Raw genomic sequence first — 16815 nt, forward strand, 5'->3', positions numbered from 1 at the left:
ATCCTACCACCCTCACCCCACCCCCGGTTCTCTTTTCCCTCTTTATCCAGCTTAAATTCCACAGTCAATAGTCATACCTTTCTATTAATATAACCCTCAATTCTTTTGCACACCCCCCCACTTCTTTATGTTTGTATAGCTAAATCACAACCTTAGTTAAGTTCAACTGTCCACCTTAGCACCTGACTGTGGCCAGAGAAAAACATACCCATACTGACTTGTTTCACTTTCATCTCATGATTAAAATGGTCCCATAATACTGCCCAGCAAATATTTCTTTACCTCATTCTCTCCATCCCTCTCATAAATAGTTATTGAATGCTTTCTCCTCTTCCCCCATCCTCGTTCTTATCTAATGAACTTGCTTTCTACTTTATCAAGAAAATTATGGTAGTTATTAGACCTGGGGCAAGACCCTTCTATCTAATTTTATTTAAAGAAGTACATATTTTAAAATGTGCAACATGTTGCCATATTGTTTTGAATGTTTTGACAACTAAAATTCCTTATAACTAGTTTCCCTTGTAATGCAACCTATTTTATGTTATTATTTTTAAAAACATTATTCTGAGAGGGGCCCATAGTAGTCCACAGGCTTCACCAGATTGCCAAAGGGGCCCATATAAAAATAAAATACAACTTTATATATATTTTAAAATCTATTTGTATATATTTATACACACTCACTATGAGGTTATGAACCCCTGATATAGGTATAAAAAGAAAAGGACTAAATCTTGGGTCATTTCAGTATTTAGAGATGGGGGAAATGAGGAGAGGCAAAAGAGGTGAAAAGGGAATAATCCAAGAAGCAAGAGAAGATCCAGGCAAGTACGAGGTTTTGGACCTCATGTAAAGCAAGTCTCGCCAGAAGGAGGGAGGGATCAAGTGTGTTAAATTCACTACTAAGATAGGTCAACTATGATGAGGATTGAAACTTGATCATTTACTTCAGCAGCATGGAGGTAATAGGTAACCTTGACAGAATCAGTTTTTGTAGGATAGTGAGAGACAGAACCTTACTGAAGTGGGTTTAATTAGTATGGAAAAAAAGAACTCAAAGCAGCAGGAATAGATGTCTCTGCAGAGGAGTTTGGCAGTAAGGAGAGAAATAGTGTAGTGGCTGGAGAGCCGTGGGTTGAAGAAAGGGTCTTTTTTTTAATATATAATTGAGAAAAATAACCACATGTTTACTGATGGGAATATTCCAACAAACGAGAAAACTGATGATGCTTCAAACTTAACATGTCTGAAACTGAGTTTCTGATATCCACCCTCCAGACATACTCCCCCAACATTCTTTCCCTCCTCACTTAATAAAAATTCCATCCTCCCAGTTTGCTCAGGATAAAAGCTAAATGTCATCTTAGGCTCCACATTTGGTCTTTCAGCAAATCTTGTTGGCTCTTTCTTCAAAGTATATTCTGAATTTGGTCACCCTGTGCCACCCCAAGTGCCACCACACTGTTTCAAGCCACCATCACCAACCATCTGGGTTATAACCATAACATCCTAAATGGTTTCCCTGCTTCAGGCTTGCCCACCATGAATCTATCCACAGCACAGCACCAAGACTGATCCTACTAAGACATAAATCAGAACGTGCCACTCTTCTGCTCAAAACCATGCGATGGTTCCCATGTCACTTAGAGTTATGACAAAGCCAGCAGGACTCCCTGCACCCCATCCCCACCGCACCCCCATCATGACTAGCTAATGCCTTTCTTCAGGTCTTTACTTGAAAATCAACTCGTCAATGAAGACTTCCCCGGCCACTCTACCAAAAAAGTTAAACATCACCCCGTGACAGTTGCTATCTCCCTTCCCTATTTTCTTTAATGTCATTGGCATTCATAACTCTTTGACACATTATATAGTCTATTTATTTATCCTATTTATTATCTGGCTCCCCAACTAAAATGTAGGCTCCGTAAGGGGAGGGAATTTTGTTTGTTTTGTTCACTGGTGTATTCCCAGCATCTAACCCATTACGGGTGCTCAATAAATATTTGTGGTACTAATTCATTAATTGTAGGTCACCCACCTATTACAAAGAGTATTATTCTGCTATTAAAAAATCATAAGGAAGTAAACTAGTAATGGAATCCGTTAAAAACAAAACTTACCCTTCTAACTTCTTGTTGAAGGATATCCAAGAATCTGGGGTTGAGGGTAAATGTAAGTGACCCTCTTACTCAGAATCTCACAAAGGGCACCCAAGTGTTATAAGATATGACAAAATAACAGTCCTAGGAAGGAATGAGCTACCTGATAATTAACAGTCATGGAGATTGCCTCAATCAGTATGATACAGTGCAGTAGTTCTCAAATTTTAGAATCACATTGAGGTGACATCAGAATCACCTAGAGGACTTGTTAAAACAGATCTCTGGGTCCTACCTCCAAAGTTTCTGATTCATCAGATCTGGGGCTAAGCCCCCGAATTTGCATTTCTAACAAGTTCCCAGGTGATGCTGATCTGAGGACCACATTTAAGAAACATTGAAGTAGTGGCTTATATTCTATAAAGATTCTGGAGTGCCCACACCAGGCCCTAAGTGTTCAGTTTTACCATATGAGAGACAACAGCTCACCACTAAAAGGGTGGATTCAGTCTGGAGTCTGAATATAGTAGAAGGCAGGTACCTGCAAAGACTATTTATGTCCTAGTGAGTAAGGCTATGCTTGCTGAAGAGTGTCACTGTATATTTATTCAACATGACAATCAGAGGTGCTCTCTTCCTGAAACATACCTGAAATGAAATAGCCTTCCAATTCTTGGAGCTGCACTGACTGCTACATAGTTCTGATTCTACAAGGATGAATGACACTTGCATAAAAATCTGTGAAGTAGCTCTAGAGACTGTAAATTCTCAAGAGAAAATCTGAAGGACTCATAAACAAAAGTTACATTTTCACAAGTTCTTCCAAGTTAATGTTGGAGTTTGAGAAGGAAAGGGAGAATGTGGGTTATGAATGGCTGGCTACATACTTATAACTCAGGATGTGAGTTGAGTTTCTGGACATGACTGACATGGTAATCTGAGAAGTTCCTGGCTAAAGATGAATTGTATTTCTCTTTCTGACTTACTTCACTCTGTATGACAGACTCTAGGTCCATCCACCTCACTACAAATAACTCAATTTCATTTCTTTTTATGGCTAGGTAGTATTCCATTGTATATATGTGCCACATCTTCTTTATCCATTCATCTGTCAATGGACCTTTAGGTTGCTTCCATGTCCTGGCTATTGTAAATAGAAAAACAAACACCGTATGCTAACACATATATATGGAATCTAAGGGAAAAAAAGGTTCTGAAAAACCTAGGGGCAGGACAGGAATAAAGTTGCAGACATAAAGAATGGACTTGAGGACATGAGGAGGGGGAAGGGTAAGATGGGACGAAGTGAGAGAGTGGCATGGACATATATACACTACCAAATGTAAAATAGATAGCTAGTGGGCAGCAGCTGCATAGCACAGGGAGATCAGCTCGGTGCTTTGTGACCATCTAGAGGGTTAGGATAGGGAGGGTGCGAGGGAGACACAAGAGGGAGGAGATATGGGGATATATGTATATGTATAGCTGATTCACTTTGTTATAAAGCAGAAACTAATGCACCATTATAAAGCAATTATACTCCAATAAAGATGTTTTAAAAAAAAGAAAGAATTGGAATTCATGAGGCCAGGGCTGAAGTATTTTCTTAGAGGCTATATAGCTTGATCAAGTGGGCTTTCAACTTAAAAAGAAAAGGGAAAAAACACAATAATTGGAAAAAAAAATCTGTTACTACAATAGGAAATATCAGGCATAACACAAAAATAAGAGCAAAAATCAGTGGGAATCATCTTTCACATTAGGAAATAACTAGGTAGAAAGTTGGAAACAATATAAATATTCCCAGGTGTCTATACCCAAAAAATACATGTAATGATAGAATATGAATGTGTCCTTATCAGCAATACATTGCTGTGAGGATATGTGTCCAGTTCCTGCATGTATTTAGTATGTGCCACATATTCTTTCAATTAAGTTCATCATTTCATGTATTAACTCACTTGGTAGAACAAGAAGTTCCCAGGCCCATGTTGGCCTACAAGAAACTCCACCACCAAAAAAAATAATAATAATAAGACATATCATGTTTTCAAGTTAGGGTACATCAAAAAATGATTGGGGGCTTCCCTGGTAGCGCAGTGGTTGAGAGTCCACCTAGGGGACGCGGGTTCGTGCCTCGGTCCAGGAAGATCCCACATGCCGCGCAGGGCGGCTAGGCCCGTGAGCCATGGCCGCTGATCCTGTGCATCCGGAGCCTGTGCTCCACAACGGGAGAGGCCACAGCAGTGAGCGGGCCACGTACTGAAAAAAAAAAAAAAAAGATTGGTTGCCACAGGTAAGGGGTGATATGGGTGAAGGTGGTCAAAAGGTACAAACTTACAGTTATAAAATAAATGTCATCAGCGTGCAATGTACAGCATGGTGACTGTAGTTAATAATACTGTATTGTATATTTGAAAGTTGCTAAGAGAGCAGATCTTAGAAGTTCCATCATAAGAAAAAAACTGTAACTATGTATGGTGATAGATGTTTACTGAACATATTGTGGTTATCATTTCGCACTATATACAAATATTGAATTATTACATTGTACACCTGAAATTAATATAATGTTATAGGTCAATTATATCTCAAAAATAAATAAACAAGTACTTACATACAAATAAAGGCAGAAATGAGTGTTTTGATGTTCAAAAGAAAAATATAATAATGATGAGTCTCTTACTTGTTTTTCATTAATCTACACCCAACATATTGCTTTATAAATGTGCCAGAGAGTGCAGTAGTAGAAAGGTAGACAAAGGGAAGAAATAATAGTAGATGTGATAAAGGAGAGAGATAGAAGAATTATTTTGCAGTTTATCAAGACATACAGTAACACTTCATGAAATTGTAAAAAATCATTAAGAGTTTTAGGGATGGGACTTATAATTTAAATATAATTATGGAATGATTCACCTATGTAAAAGAAAATGACCTGTTAAGAAGGAAAGTAGAGGAATTTTCAGTGTGAAGGCAATATTCACCTTCAAAAAAAATTCTCAAACAGGAGGGTAAATACTAGAGTATATATAAAGGTAAAATGAGAGAGCTATAGAAGGGACTTCTATGTATACCAGATCACAAATCCAAATAAGGGAACTATATGAACTGTCCTGATTATCTCCAAAACCAAGTAGAGTTAAGAAAGAATACAATATCTGCATATTGAAAAATGTCAAAATGTAGAGCGAATATGAAGGAAAGAACAAGAAATAAATGCCACTTGAATAAATGGGAGTTACTCACTCAAAAGCTATAGAAAGAATTCAGCCTCACTGAGAATACATGACAGAGAGACAAGCAAGACTTCAAGTAAGGTGTGAAAGCATAGAGGACCTACAAGAATCCAGAAGAAATGCCATGTATTATTTTAGGATTTTATTTTATTACCTTAGCTTTAATAAAGTGATTTTAAAAATAAATAATGTTTATGCTTTTTAAAAAGGGAACAGGAGATAAATAAATGAGACCCACAGAGAGACAGTAGTGGTAATGGGGATAAATAAAAGTCTTAGGGGAAGATTTGACTACTGTATCCATACCTTATGATCAAAATAGTGTCTGTCCCAAATTAAACATCCTTGAAGGATTTTGTGGTTTTTTGAGTTAGGGAAATGAAATGCTTACAGATTCTCAACACCCTAATGTATTATTGTTTGCAAATAAATAAACACAGCATTTTCTTTCACTTAGCTTCACTTTTTATCAAATTTTAACCCAAGGTAGCCTCTAAAAATACTACACTACACTAAAGTGATAGAAGAGATAGGAATAGCTATTATATCTCTAAATAATTTTCCAAAATAAATATGAGTATATAATTTTGTATATTAAAGTTAGCTAATGACCTTAAGGTTTTTGTCTTTGTTTTCTACTCAGAACTATAAGCACTGTTTTTCTTATGCTATTGGAAAACCAGGAGACTTAAATCAACCATATGAGATTATCAACAAGTCTAACCATAACCATTTAGTTTGGCCCTTGGACCATTCCGGAATGTATGTGTTTCGTGTGAAGATCCTGGATCCAAACTATAGGTGAATATAAATGTTCCATTATAATAGTTTTAGCATTAGTTCCTAAAAATTAAACTTTTCTTTTCTTGATTTAATTTCATACCACCCAGCTATCCAATTAAAGGCATACCTCATTTTATTATGCCTCACTTTATTGTGCTTCAATTTACAAATTGAAGGTTTGTAGCAACCCTTGGTCAAACAGGTTTATCAGTGCCATTTTTCTAACAGCATTTGTTCACTTCATGTCTCTATGTCACATTTTAGTAATTCTTGCAATATTTCAAACCCTCCACCAGCAAAAGGATTATGATTTGTTGAAAGCTCTGATGATAAATAAAGTATTTTTAATTAAGGTATGCACAGTTTTTTTTAGACATAATGCTATTGCACACTTAATAGACTACAATATAGTGTAAAAATAACTTTTATACCCACTGGTAAAGCAAAAAGGTTGTGTGACTCACTTTATTGCAGTATTCATTTTATTGCAGTACTTTGAAACTGAACCCACATCTCCAAGGTATGCCTGTCATATTTGTTTTTTCATTTTGGAGCAATCCTGTTAAACATTCTATGGGAGTGGGAGATAAGAGTTCATGTTAAACATTAATTAAATTAATCAATTCACAATTACATTCTGAGTACTTTACTATGTTTCATTGCTATGATAGATGCAAATAGAGCATAAGGATAATCTCAGCCTTTAAGATGCTTGTAATTAAACTGGTTGGGGAAGGAGGAGTGGAGGGTACTCATAAAACCAAGAGAGGTTAAATCAGAGCAAACACATGATATATTTTTCAAATATAATTATTTGTATTGTTGATAGGCATAATAATAATTCAGAGATGGGAAAAAAATCAATGCTATCTTGAGTATCAGGAGAAAACTTCCTGGAGGACAGAGAGCATTAAGAATTGATATTGCCAGAGAACTAAGATAGACCCTTCAGATGAAAGAAATCACACTAATAATGGAATGGAGCTGAATATTAACATATTATCTATGGCTCATGGAGTCATGAAAGAAAGTGGAAAATACCTTGAGTGAGGAAGGTAAAAAACAAAGGGTGCAGACTAATTCAAGGCAATTCATAATGTTGAATTCGATTTCAAACCATGTCCTAGAGAGCCTCTTTAGTATCTTTAGTAGGGGAGTGTTGTGATGAGAGTATAGTTCTAGGAAAATTAGCCTGAGAATAAAGAATCTTATAAAAGGAAAATAAATTGCAGATAAATGAGAGGAGTGGAATTAACAAGACAAGTGTCAAAGGAAGCCCTGTTGGCAGGAGGAGTGGAAAGAAAGGGAAAAGTCTAATAAATATTTATCAGGATAAGAGAGATTATATTGATCTAGTGTGGCAAATGAAGGAAAAGAAGGAACTGATATGGTCTCAAGTTTTTTAGACTAGGTGATTAAAAATTATGGTATTTTCTTTGACCACAGTAGTTATACTGAGGTGGTTTTTCTTTGAGGTCTTTCTTTTTCTAAGAGTTCTGACTTTGCATTTGAGACGACAATGACATACCTGAGTGAAGATGTCCTATAAACAGTTAAAATTTTTAATTTGCACCTTGAGTTGAAGGGAATAGATGATGATAAAGAGTTTTGAAAACACAAACGTGGGCATCTTCTGTAGTGACTCCATAAGCACACATAAGTTAACTAACTTATGAGAAGAAAAGAGCTTTTAGGAGATACCCACAGTGAAGGAATTGAGGGTGATGAGAAAATGAGCTGAGCAGAAAACTCCTCAAATGAAAGAAAAAAATGAAGAGAAAAAATAAGTTCCATATTACCCAAGCAATCTACAGATTCAAAGCAATCTCTATCAAAATTCCGATGACATTTTTCACAGAAATAGAACAAACCATCCTGAAATGTCTATGGAACTGCAAAAGACCACAAAAAGCCAAAGCAGTCTTAAGAAGGAAGACCAAAGTTGGAAGCATCACACTCCCTGATTCCAAACTATATTGCAAAGCTTCAGTAATAAAAACAGTATGGTACTGACATAAAAACAGACACATGGATCAATGGAACAAAATAGAAATCCCTAGAAATAAACTCACACATATATAGTCAATTTATGACAAAAGAGCCAAGAATATACAGTGGGAAAAGGACAGTCTCTTCAATAAATGGTGTTGGGAAAATTGGACTGCCACCTGTGAAAGATTGATACTGGACCACTATCTAACACCATACAAAAAATTAACTCCAAATGGATTAAAAACTTGAACATAAGCCCTGAGACCATAAAATTCCTAGAAGAAAACAGGTGATAAGCTCCCTGATGTCAGTCTTTGCAGCAATTTGTTTTTATTTGACACCAAAAGCAAAGGCAACAAAAGCAAAAATAAACATGTGGGACTACATCAAGCTAAAAAGCTTCTGCACAGCAAAGGAAACCATCAACAAAATGAAAAGGCAACCTACAGAATGGGAGAAAATATTTACAAATCATATATCTGATAAGGGGTTAATATCTAAATATATAAAGAACTCATACTACTCAATAGCAAAAAAAAAACCAAAAAATCCCCAAAAAACAATTTAAAAATGGGCCAAGGACCTGATTAGACATTTTTCTGAAGAAGACATACATGAAACAGGTACATAAAAGGGTGCCCAACATCAGTAATCATCAGAGAAATACAACTCAAAACCACCTGTTGGAATGGCTATTATCAAAAAGACAAGAGATAAGTGTTGATGAGGATGTGAAGAAAAGGGAACTCTTGTGCACTGTTGGTGGGAATGTAAATTTATACAGCTACTATGGAAAACAGTATGGAGGTTCCCCAAAATATTAAAAATAGAACTACCATATGATCCAACTATTCCACCCCTACATATTTATCTAAAGAAAACAAAAACACTAACTTAAAAAGATATATGCACCCTCATGTTCATTGAAGTATTATTTACAATTGCCAGTATATGGAAATAACGTAAGTGTCCAAGGATGGATGAATGGACAAAGAAAATGTGGTATGGAATATTATCTGGCCATAAAAAGAAGGGAATCTTACCACTTGAGACAACATTGATGGACCTTGAGAACATTATGTTAGAGAGTCTACTTTGGTTTGAGTCCTAATTTTGCCACTAGTAACATCTAGTCTTAAGCAAATTGTTTAGTCTCTTTGAGCTTATTTATCTGTGAAATGAGTCCGTAATAGCTATCTTATAGTATCCTGAGGAATAAATGAAGAACCTGGGTAAAAATCCCTGACTTTGCTGGGCACATAGCAAGAACTCAATTTTTTAAAAGTTCTTTTCCTGTCTCTTCTCCCACACGAAGATAGGTGAAGTCATATTATTAATGTTTATTTAGTTACATCCTGTCTCATTCCAAGCAATAATGCTAAATTATGAGAGATAAAATACCTAGGGATAAACCTACCTAACGAGGCAAAAGACCTGTACTCTCAAAACTATAAGATACTGATGAAAGAAATCAAAGATAATGCAAACAGATAGAAAGATATAGTGGGTTCTTGGATTGGAAGAGTCAATATTGTCAAAATGACTATACCACCCAAGACAATCTACAGATTCAATGCAATCCCTATCAAATTATCGATGGTATTTTTCACAGAATTAGAACAAAAAATTTTACAATTTGTATGGAAACACAAAAGATCCCGATTAGCCAAAGCAATATTGAGAAAGAAAAATGGAGTTGCAGAATCAGGCTCCCTGACTTCAGACTAGACTACAAAGCTACAGTAATCAAGACAGTAAGGTACTGGCACAAAAAGAGAACTATAGATCAATGTAAAAGGATAGAAAGCCTGGCAGTAAACCCACACACCTATGGTCAACTAATCTATGACAAAGGAACAAGAATATACAATGGAAAAAAGACAGTCTCTTCAAAAAGTGGTGCTGGGAAAACTGGATAGTTACATATAAAATAATGAAATTAGAACATTCTCTAACACCATACACAAAAATAAACCCAAAATAGATTAAAGACCTAAATGTAAGACTGGATACTGTAAAACTCCTAGAAGAAAACATAGGAAGGGAGATTGGTTCAAGATGGCAGAGTAGAAGGACGTGCTCTCACTCCCTCTTGCAAGAGCACTGGAATCACAACTAACTGCTGAATAATCATCGAAAGGAAGACACTGGAACTCATCAGAAAAGATATCCCACATCCAAAGACAAAGGAGAAGCCACAATAAGATGGTAGGAGGGGCACAATCACAATAAAATCAAATCCCATAACTGCTGGGTTCTCACAAACTGGAGAACATTTATACCACAGAAGTCCACCCACTGCAGTGAAGGTTCTGAGGCCCACATCAGGCTTCCCAACCTGGGGGGTCCAGAAACAGGAGGAGGAACTCCTAGAGAACCAGACTTTGAAGGCTAGCAGGATTTGATTGCAGGACTTCGACAGGACTGGGGAAACAGAGACTCCACTCTTGGAGGGCACACACAGACTAGTGTGCACATCAGGACCCAGGGGAAGGAGCAGTGACCCCATAGGAGACTGAGCCAGACCTACCTGCTAGTGTTGGATGGTCTCCTGCAGAGGCAGGGGGTGGCTGTGTCTCACCATGAGGACAAGGACACTGGCAGCAGAAGTTCTGGGAAGTACTCCTTGGAGTTAGCCCTCCCAGATCTGCCATTAGCCTCACCAAAGAGCCAGGATAAGCTCCAGTGTTGGGTTGCCTCAGGCCAAACCACCAACAGGGAGGGAACCCAGCCCCACCCATCAGCAGACAAGCAGATTAATGTTTTACTGAGCTCTGCCCACCAGAGCAACATGCAGCTCTACCCAACACCAGTCCTTTCCATCAGGAAACTTGCACAAACCTCTTAGATAGCCTCATCCACCAGAGGGCAGACAGGAGAAGCAAGAAGAACTAGAATCCAGCAGCCCATGGAACAAAAACCACATTCACAGAAAGATAGACAAGATGAAAAGGCAGAGGGCTAAGTACCAGAGGAAGGAACATGATAAAACCCCAGAAAAACAACTAAATGAAGTAGAGATAGGCAACCTTCCAGAAAAAAAATTCAGAATAATGATAGTGAAGATGATCCAGGACCTCAGAAAAAGAATGGAGGCAAAGATTGAGAAGATGAAAGAAATGTTTAACAAAGACCTAGAAGAATTAAAGAACAAACAAACAGAGAAGAATAATACAATAACTGAAATGAAAAATACACTACAAGGAATCAAGAGCAGAATAACTGAGGCAGAAGAACGGATAAGTGACCTGGAAGACAGAATGGTGGAATTCACTGCTGAAGAACAGAATAAAGAAAAAAGAATGAAAAGAAATGAAGACAGCCTAAGAGACCTCTGGGACAACATTAAATGCAACAACATTTGCATTATAGGGGTCCCAGAAGGAGAAGAGAGAGAGAAAGGACCAGAGAAAATATTTGAAGAGATTAAAGTCGAAAACTTCCGTAACATGGGAAAGGAAATAGCCACCCAAGTCCAGGAAGTGCAGAGAGTCCAATACAGGATAAACCCAGGAGAAACATGCAGAGGCACATAGTAATCAAATTGGCAAAAATTAAAGACAAAGAAAAATTATTGAAAGCAGCAACAGAAAAATGACAAATAACATACAAGGGAACTCCCATAATAAGGTTAGCGGATTTCTCGGCAGAAACTCTACAAGCCAGAAGGGGGGGGGTGGCATGACATATTTAAAGTGATGAAAGGGAAGAACCTACAACCAAGATTACTCTACCCGGCAAGGATCACATTCAGATTTGATGGAGAAATCAAAAGCTTTATAGACAAACAAAAGCTAAGAGAATTCAGCACCACCAAACCAGCTCTACAAAAAATGCTAAAGGATCTACTCTAAGTGAGAAACAAAAGAGAAGAAAAGGGCCTACAAAAACAAACCCAAAACAATTAAGAAAATGGTCATAAGAACATACATATCAATAATTACCTTAAATGTGAATGGATTAAATGCTCCAACCAAAGACACAGGTTTGCTGAATGGATACAAAAACAAGACCCATACATATGCTGTCTACAAGAGACCCACTTCAGACCTAGGGACACATACAGACTGAAAGTGAGGGGATAGAAAAAGATATTCCATGCAAATGGAAATCAGAAGAAAGCTGAAGTAGCAATTCTCATATCAGACAAAATAGACTTTAAAATAAAGACTATTACAAGAGACAAAGAAGGACACTACATAATGATCAAGGGATCAATCCAAAAAGAAGATATAACAATTGTAAATATTTATGCACCCAACATAGGAACACCTCAATACATAAGGCAAATGTTAACAGCCATAAAAGTGGAAATCTACAGTAACACAATCATAGTAGGGGACTTTAGCACCCCACTTTCACCAATGGACAGATCATCCAAAATATAAATAAATAAGGAAACACAAGCTTTAAATGAAACATTAAACAGGATGGACTTAATTGATATTTATAGGACATTCCATCCCAAAACAACAGAATACACTGTCTTCTCAAGTGTGCACAGAACATTCTCCAGGATAGATCACATCTTGGCACACAAATCAAGCTTCAGTAAATTTAAGAAAATTGCAGTCATATCAAGCATCTTTTCTGACCACAGCACTATGAGATTAGAAAAAGCGTAAAAAACACAAAAACATGGAGGCTAAACAATAGGTTACTAAATAACCAAGAGTTCACTGGAGAAATCAAAGAGGAAATCAAAAAATACCTAGAGACAAATGACAATGAAAATGCGATGATCCAAAACCTATGGGATGCAAGTTCCTTTACACCTAATGGAACTAGAGAAAGAAGAACAAATAAAACCTAAAGTCAGCAGAAGGAAAGAAATCATAAAGATCAGAGCAAAAATAAATGAAATAGAAACAAAGAAAACAATAGGAAATATCAATAAACTAAAAGCTGGTTCTTTGAGAAGATAAAGAAAATTAATTAAACCATTGACCAGACTCATCAAGAAAAAGAGGGAGAGGACTCAAATCATTAAAATTAGACATGAAAAAGGAGAAGTTACAACAGACACTGCAGAAATACAATGCATCATAAGAGACTACTACAAGCAACTCTATGCCAATAAAATGGACAACCTGGAAGAAATGGACAAATTCTTAGAAATGTATAACTTCCAAGACTGAACCAGGAAGAAATAAAAAATATGAACAGACCAATCACAAGTAATGAAATTGAAACTGTGATTAAAAATCTTCCAACAAGCAAAAGTCCAAGGCCAGCTGGTTTCACAGGTGAATTTTACCAAACAATTAGAGAAGAGCTAACACCCATCCTTCTCAAACTCTTCCAAAAAATTGCAGAGGAAGGAACACTCTCAAACTCATTCTATGAGGCCACCATCACCCTGATACCAAAACCAGACAAAGATACTACAAAAAAAGAAAATTACAGGCCAATATCACTGATGAATATAGATGCAAAAATCCTCAACAAAATACTAGCAAACAGAATCCAACAACACATTAAAAGGATCATACACCATGATCAGGTGGGATTTATCCCAGAGATGCAAGCATTCTTCAATATATGCAAATCAATCAATGTGATACACCATATTAAAAAATTGAAGAAGAAAAACCATATGTTCATCTCAATAGATGCAGAAAAAGCTTTTGACAAAATTCAACACCGATTTATGATAAAAACTCTCCAGAAAGTGGGCATAGAGGGAACCTACCTCAACATAATAAAGGTCATATACAACAAACCCACAGCAAACATCATTCTCAATGGTGAAAAACTGAAAGCATTTCCTCTAAGATCTGGAACAAGGCAAGGATGTCCACTCTCACCACTATTATTCAACATCATTTTGGAAGTCCTAGCCACAGCAATCAGAGAAGAAAAAGAAATAAAAGGAATAGAAATTGGAAAAGAAGAAGTAAAAGTGTCACTGTTTGCAGTGACTGTTTGCAGACATGATACTATACATGGAGAATCCTAAAGATGCCACCAGAAAACTACTAGAGCTAATCAATGAATTTGCTAAAGTACCAGGATACAAAATTAATGTACAGAAATCTCTTGCATTCTTATACACTAATGATGAAAAATCTGAAAGAGAAATTAAGGAAACAATCCCATTTACCACTGCAACCAAAAAAATAAAATACCTAGGAATAAACCGACCTAGGGAGACAAAAGAGCTGCATGCAGAAAACTATAAGACACTGATGAAAGAAATTAACAAAATATGAACAGATGGAGAGATATACCATGTTCTTGGATTGGAAAAATCAATATTGTGAAAATGACTATACTACCCAAAGCAATCTACAGTTTCAATGCAATCCCTATCAAATTATCAGTGGAATTTTTTACAGAACTCGAACAAAAAATCTTAAAATTTGTGTGGAGACACAAACGACCCCGATTAGCCAAAGCAGTCTTGAGGGAAGAAAACTGAGCTGGAGGAATCAGACTCCCTGACTTCAGACTATACTAAAAAGCTACAATAATCAAAACAATATGGTACTGGCACAAAAAGAGAAATATAGATCAATGGAACAGGATTGAAAGTCCAGAGATAAACCCACACTACTATGGTCAACTAATCTATGACAAAGTAGGCAAGGATATACAATGGAGAAAAGACAGTCTCTTCAATAAGTGGTGCTGGGAAAACTGGACAGCTACATGTAAAAGAATGAAATTAGAACACTCCCTAACACCATACACAAAAATAAACTCAAAATAGATTAGAGACCTAAATGTAAGACCAGACGTTATAAAACTCTTAGAGGAAAACATAGGAAGAACACTCTTTGACATAAATCACAGCAAGATCTTTTTTGATCCACCTCCTAGAGTAATGGAAATAAAAACAAAAATAAACAAATGGGACCTAATGAAACTTAAAAGCTTTTTGCAAAGCAAAGGTAACTACAAACAAGACGAAAAGACAACCCTCAGAATGGGAGAAAATATTTGCAAACGAATCAATGGACAAAGGATTAATCTCCAGAATATATAAACAGCTCATGCAGCTCAATATTAAAAAAACAAATAACCCATTCAAAAAATGTGCAGAAGACCTAAATAGACATTTCTCCAAAGAAGACATACAGATGGCCAAGAGGCACATGAAAAGCTGCTCAACATCACTAATTATTAGAGAAATGCAAATGAAAACTACAGTGAGGTATCACCTCACACCAGTTAGAATGGGTATCATCAGAATATCTACAAATAACAAATGCTGGAGAGGATGTGGAGAAAAGGGAACCCTCTTGCACTGTTGGTGGGAATGTAAATTGATACAGCCACTATGGAGAACAGTATGGAGGTTCCTTAAAAAACTAAAAATAGAATTATCATAAGACCCCGCAATCCCTTTACTGGGCATATACCCAGAGAAAACCATAATTCAAAAAGACACATGCACCCCAGTGTTCATTGCCACACTATTTACAATAGCTTGGTCATGGAAGCAACCTAAATGCCCATCAACAGATGAATGCATAAAGAAGATGTGGTACATATATACAATGGAATATTACTCAGCCATAAAAAGGAACAAAATTAGGTCATTTGTAGAGACATGGATGTATCTAGAGCCTGTTATACAGCGTGAAGTAAGTCAGAAAGAGAAAAACAAATATCGTATATTAACACATATAATTGGAACCTAGAAAAATGGTACAGATGAACTGGTTTGCAGGGCAGATATCGGAACACAGATGTAGAGAACAAACATATGGACACCAAGGGGGGAAAGCCGCGTGGTGGGTGGAGGGGGATGAAATGGGATATTGGGATTGACATGTATACACTGATGTGTATAAAATGGATAACTAATAAGAACCTGATGTATAAAAAAATAAATAAAATTCAAAAAAAAAAAGAAAACATAGGAAGAACACTCTGACATAAATCACAGCAATATGTTTTTGGATCATCTCCTAGAATAATAGAAATAAAAACAAAAATAAGTAAATGGGGCCTAATTAAACTTAAAAGCTTTTGCGCAGCAAAAGAAAGCATAGACGAAATGAAAAGACAACTTACAGACTGGGAGAAAATACCTGCAAACAATGCTACCGACAAGGCACTAATTTCCAAAATATACAAACAGCTCATATAGCTCAATATCAAAAAACAAATAAGTCAATCAAAAAATGAGCAGAAGATCTAAATAGACATTTCTCAAAAGAAGACATACAGATGGCGAATAGGCACGTGAAAAAAATGTTCAACGTCACTAATTATCAGAGAAATGCAAATCAAAACTACACTGTTGTATCACCTCACACTGGTCAGAATGGCCATCATCAAAAAGTCTACAAATAACAATGCTGGAGAGGGTGTGGAGAAAAGGGAACCCTCTTGCACTGTTGGTGGGAATGTGAATTGGTACAGCCACTATGGAGAACAGTATGGAGGTTTCTTTAAAAACTAAAAATAGAGTTACCATATGATCAAGAGATCCCACTCGGGGGCATATCTGGAGAAAACCATAATTTGAAAAACACATGTGCCCTAATCTCACTGCAGCACTATTTACAATAAATAGACAAGTCATGGAAGCAACTTAAATGTCCATTGACAGATGAATGGATAAAGATGTTATATCCATTTGCAGCAACATGATGGACCTTGAGATTATCATACTATAAGTGAACTAAGCCAGACACAGAAAGAAAAATATCATATTGATACCACTTATATATGGAATCCAAAAT

At 36.5% G+C, this 16815-nt stretch overlaps 1 protein-coding gene across 1 annotated transcript in view; it reads left to right on the forward strand.

Moving 5' to 3' along the window:
- CATSPERE (catsper channel auxiliary subunit epsilon) overlaps window positions 1-16815 on the forward strand; it is a 229026-nt gene that overhangs the window by 203478 nt on the left and 8733 nt on the right. Inside the window, exon 20 of the mRNA XM_067009900.1 lies at window positions 5988-6145. Coding sequence (XP_066866001.1) covers window positions 5988-6145 — 158 coding nt within the window. The remainder of the gene's footprint in view (window positions 1-5987; window positions 6146-16815) is intronic.

Source organism: Kogia breviceps, chromosome 1 (assembly GCF_026419965.1).
Source record: "Kogia breviceps isolate mKogBre1 chromosome 1, mKogBre1 haplotype 1, whole genome shotgun sequence".
NCBI classification, from domain to species: Eukaryota; Metazoa; Chordata; class Mammalia; order Artiodactyla; family Physeteridae; genus Kogia; species Kogia breviceps.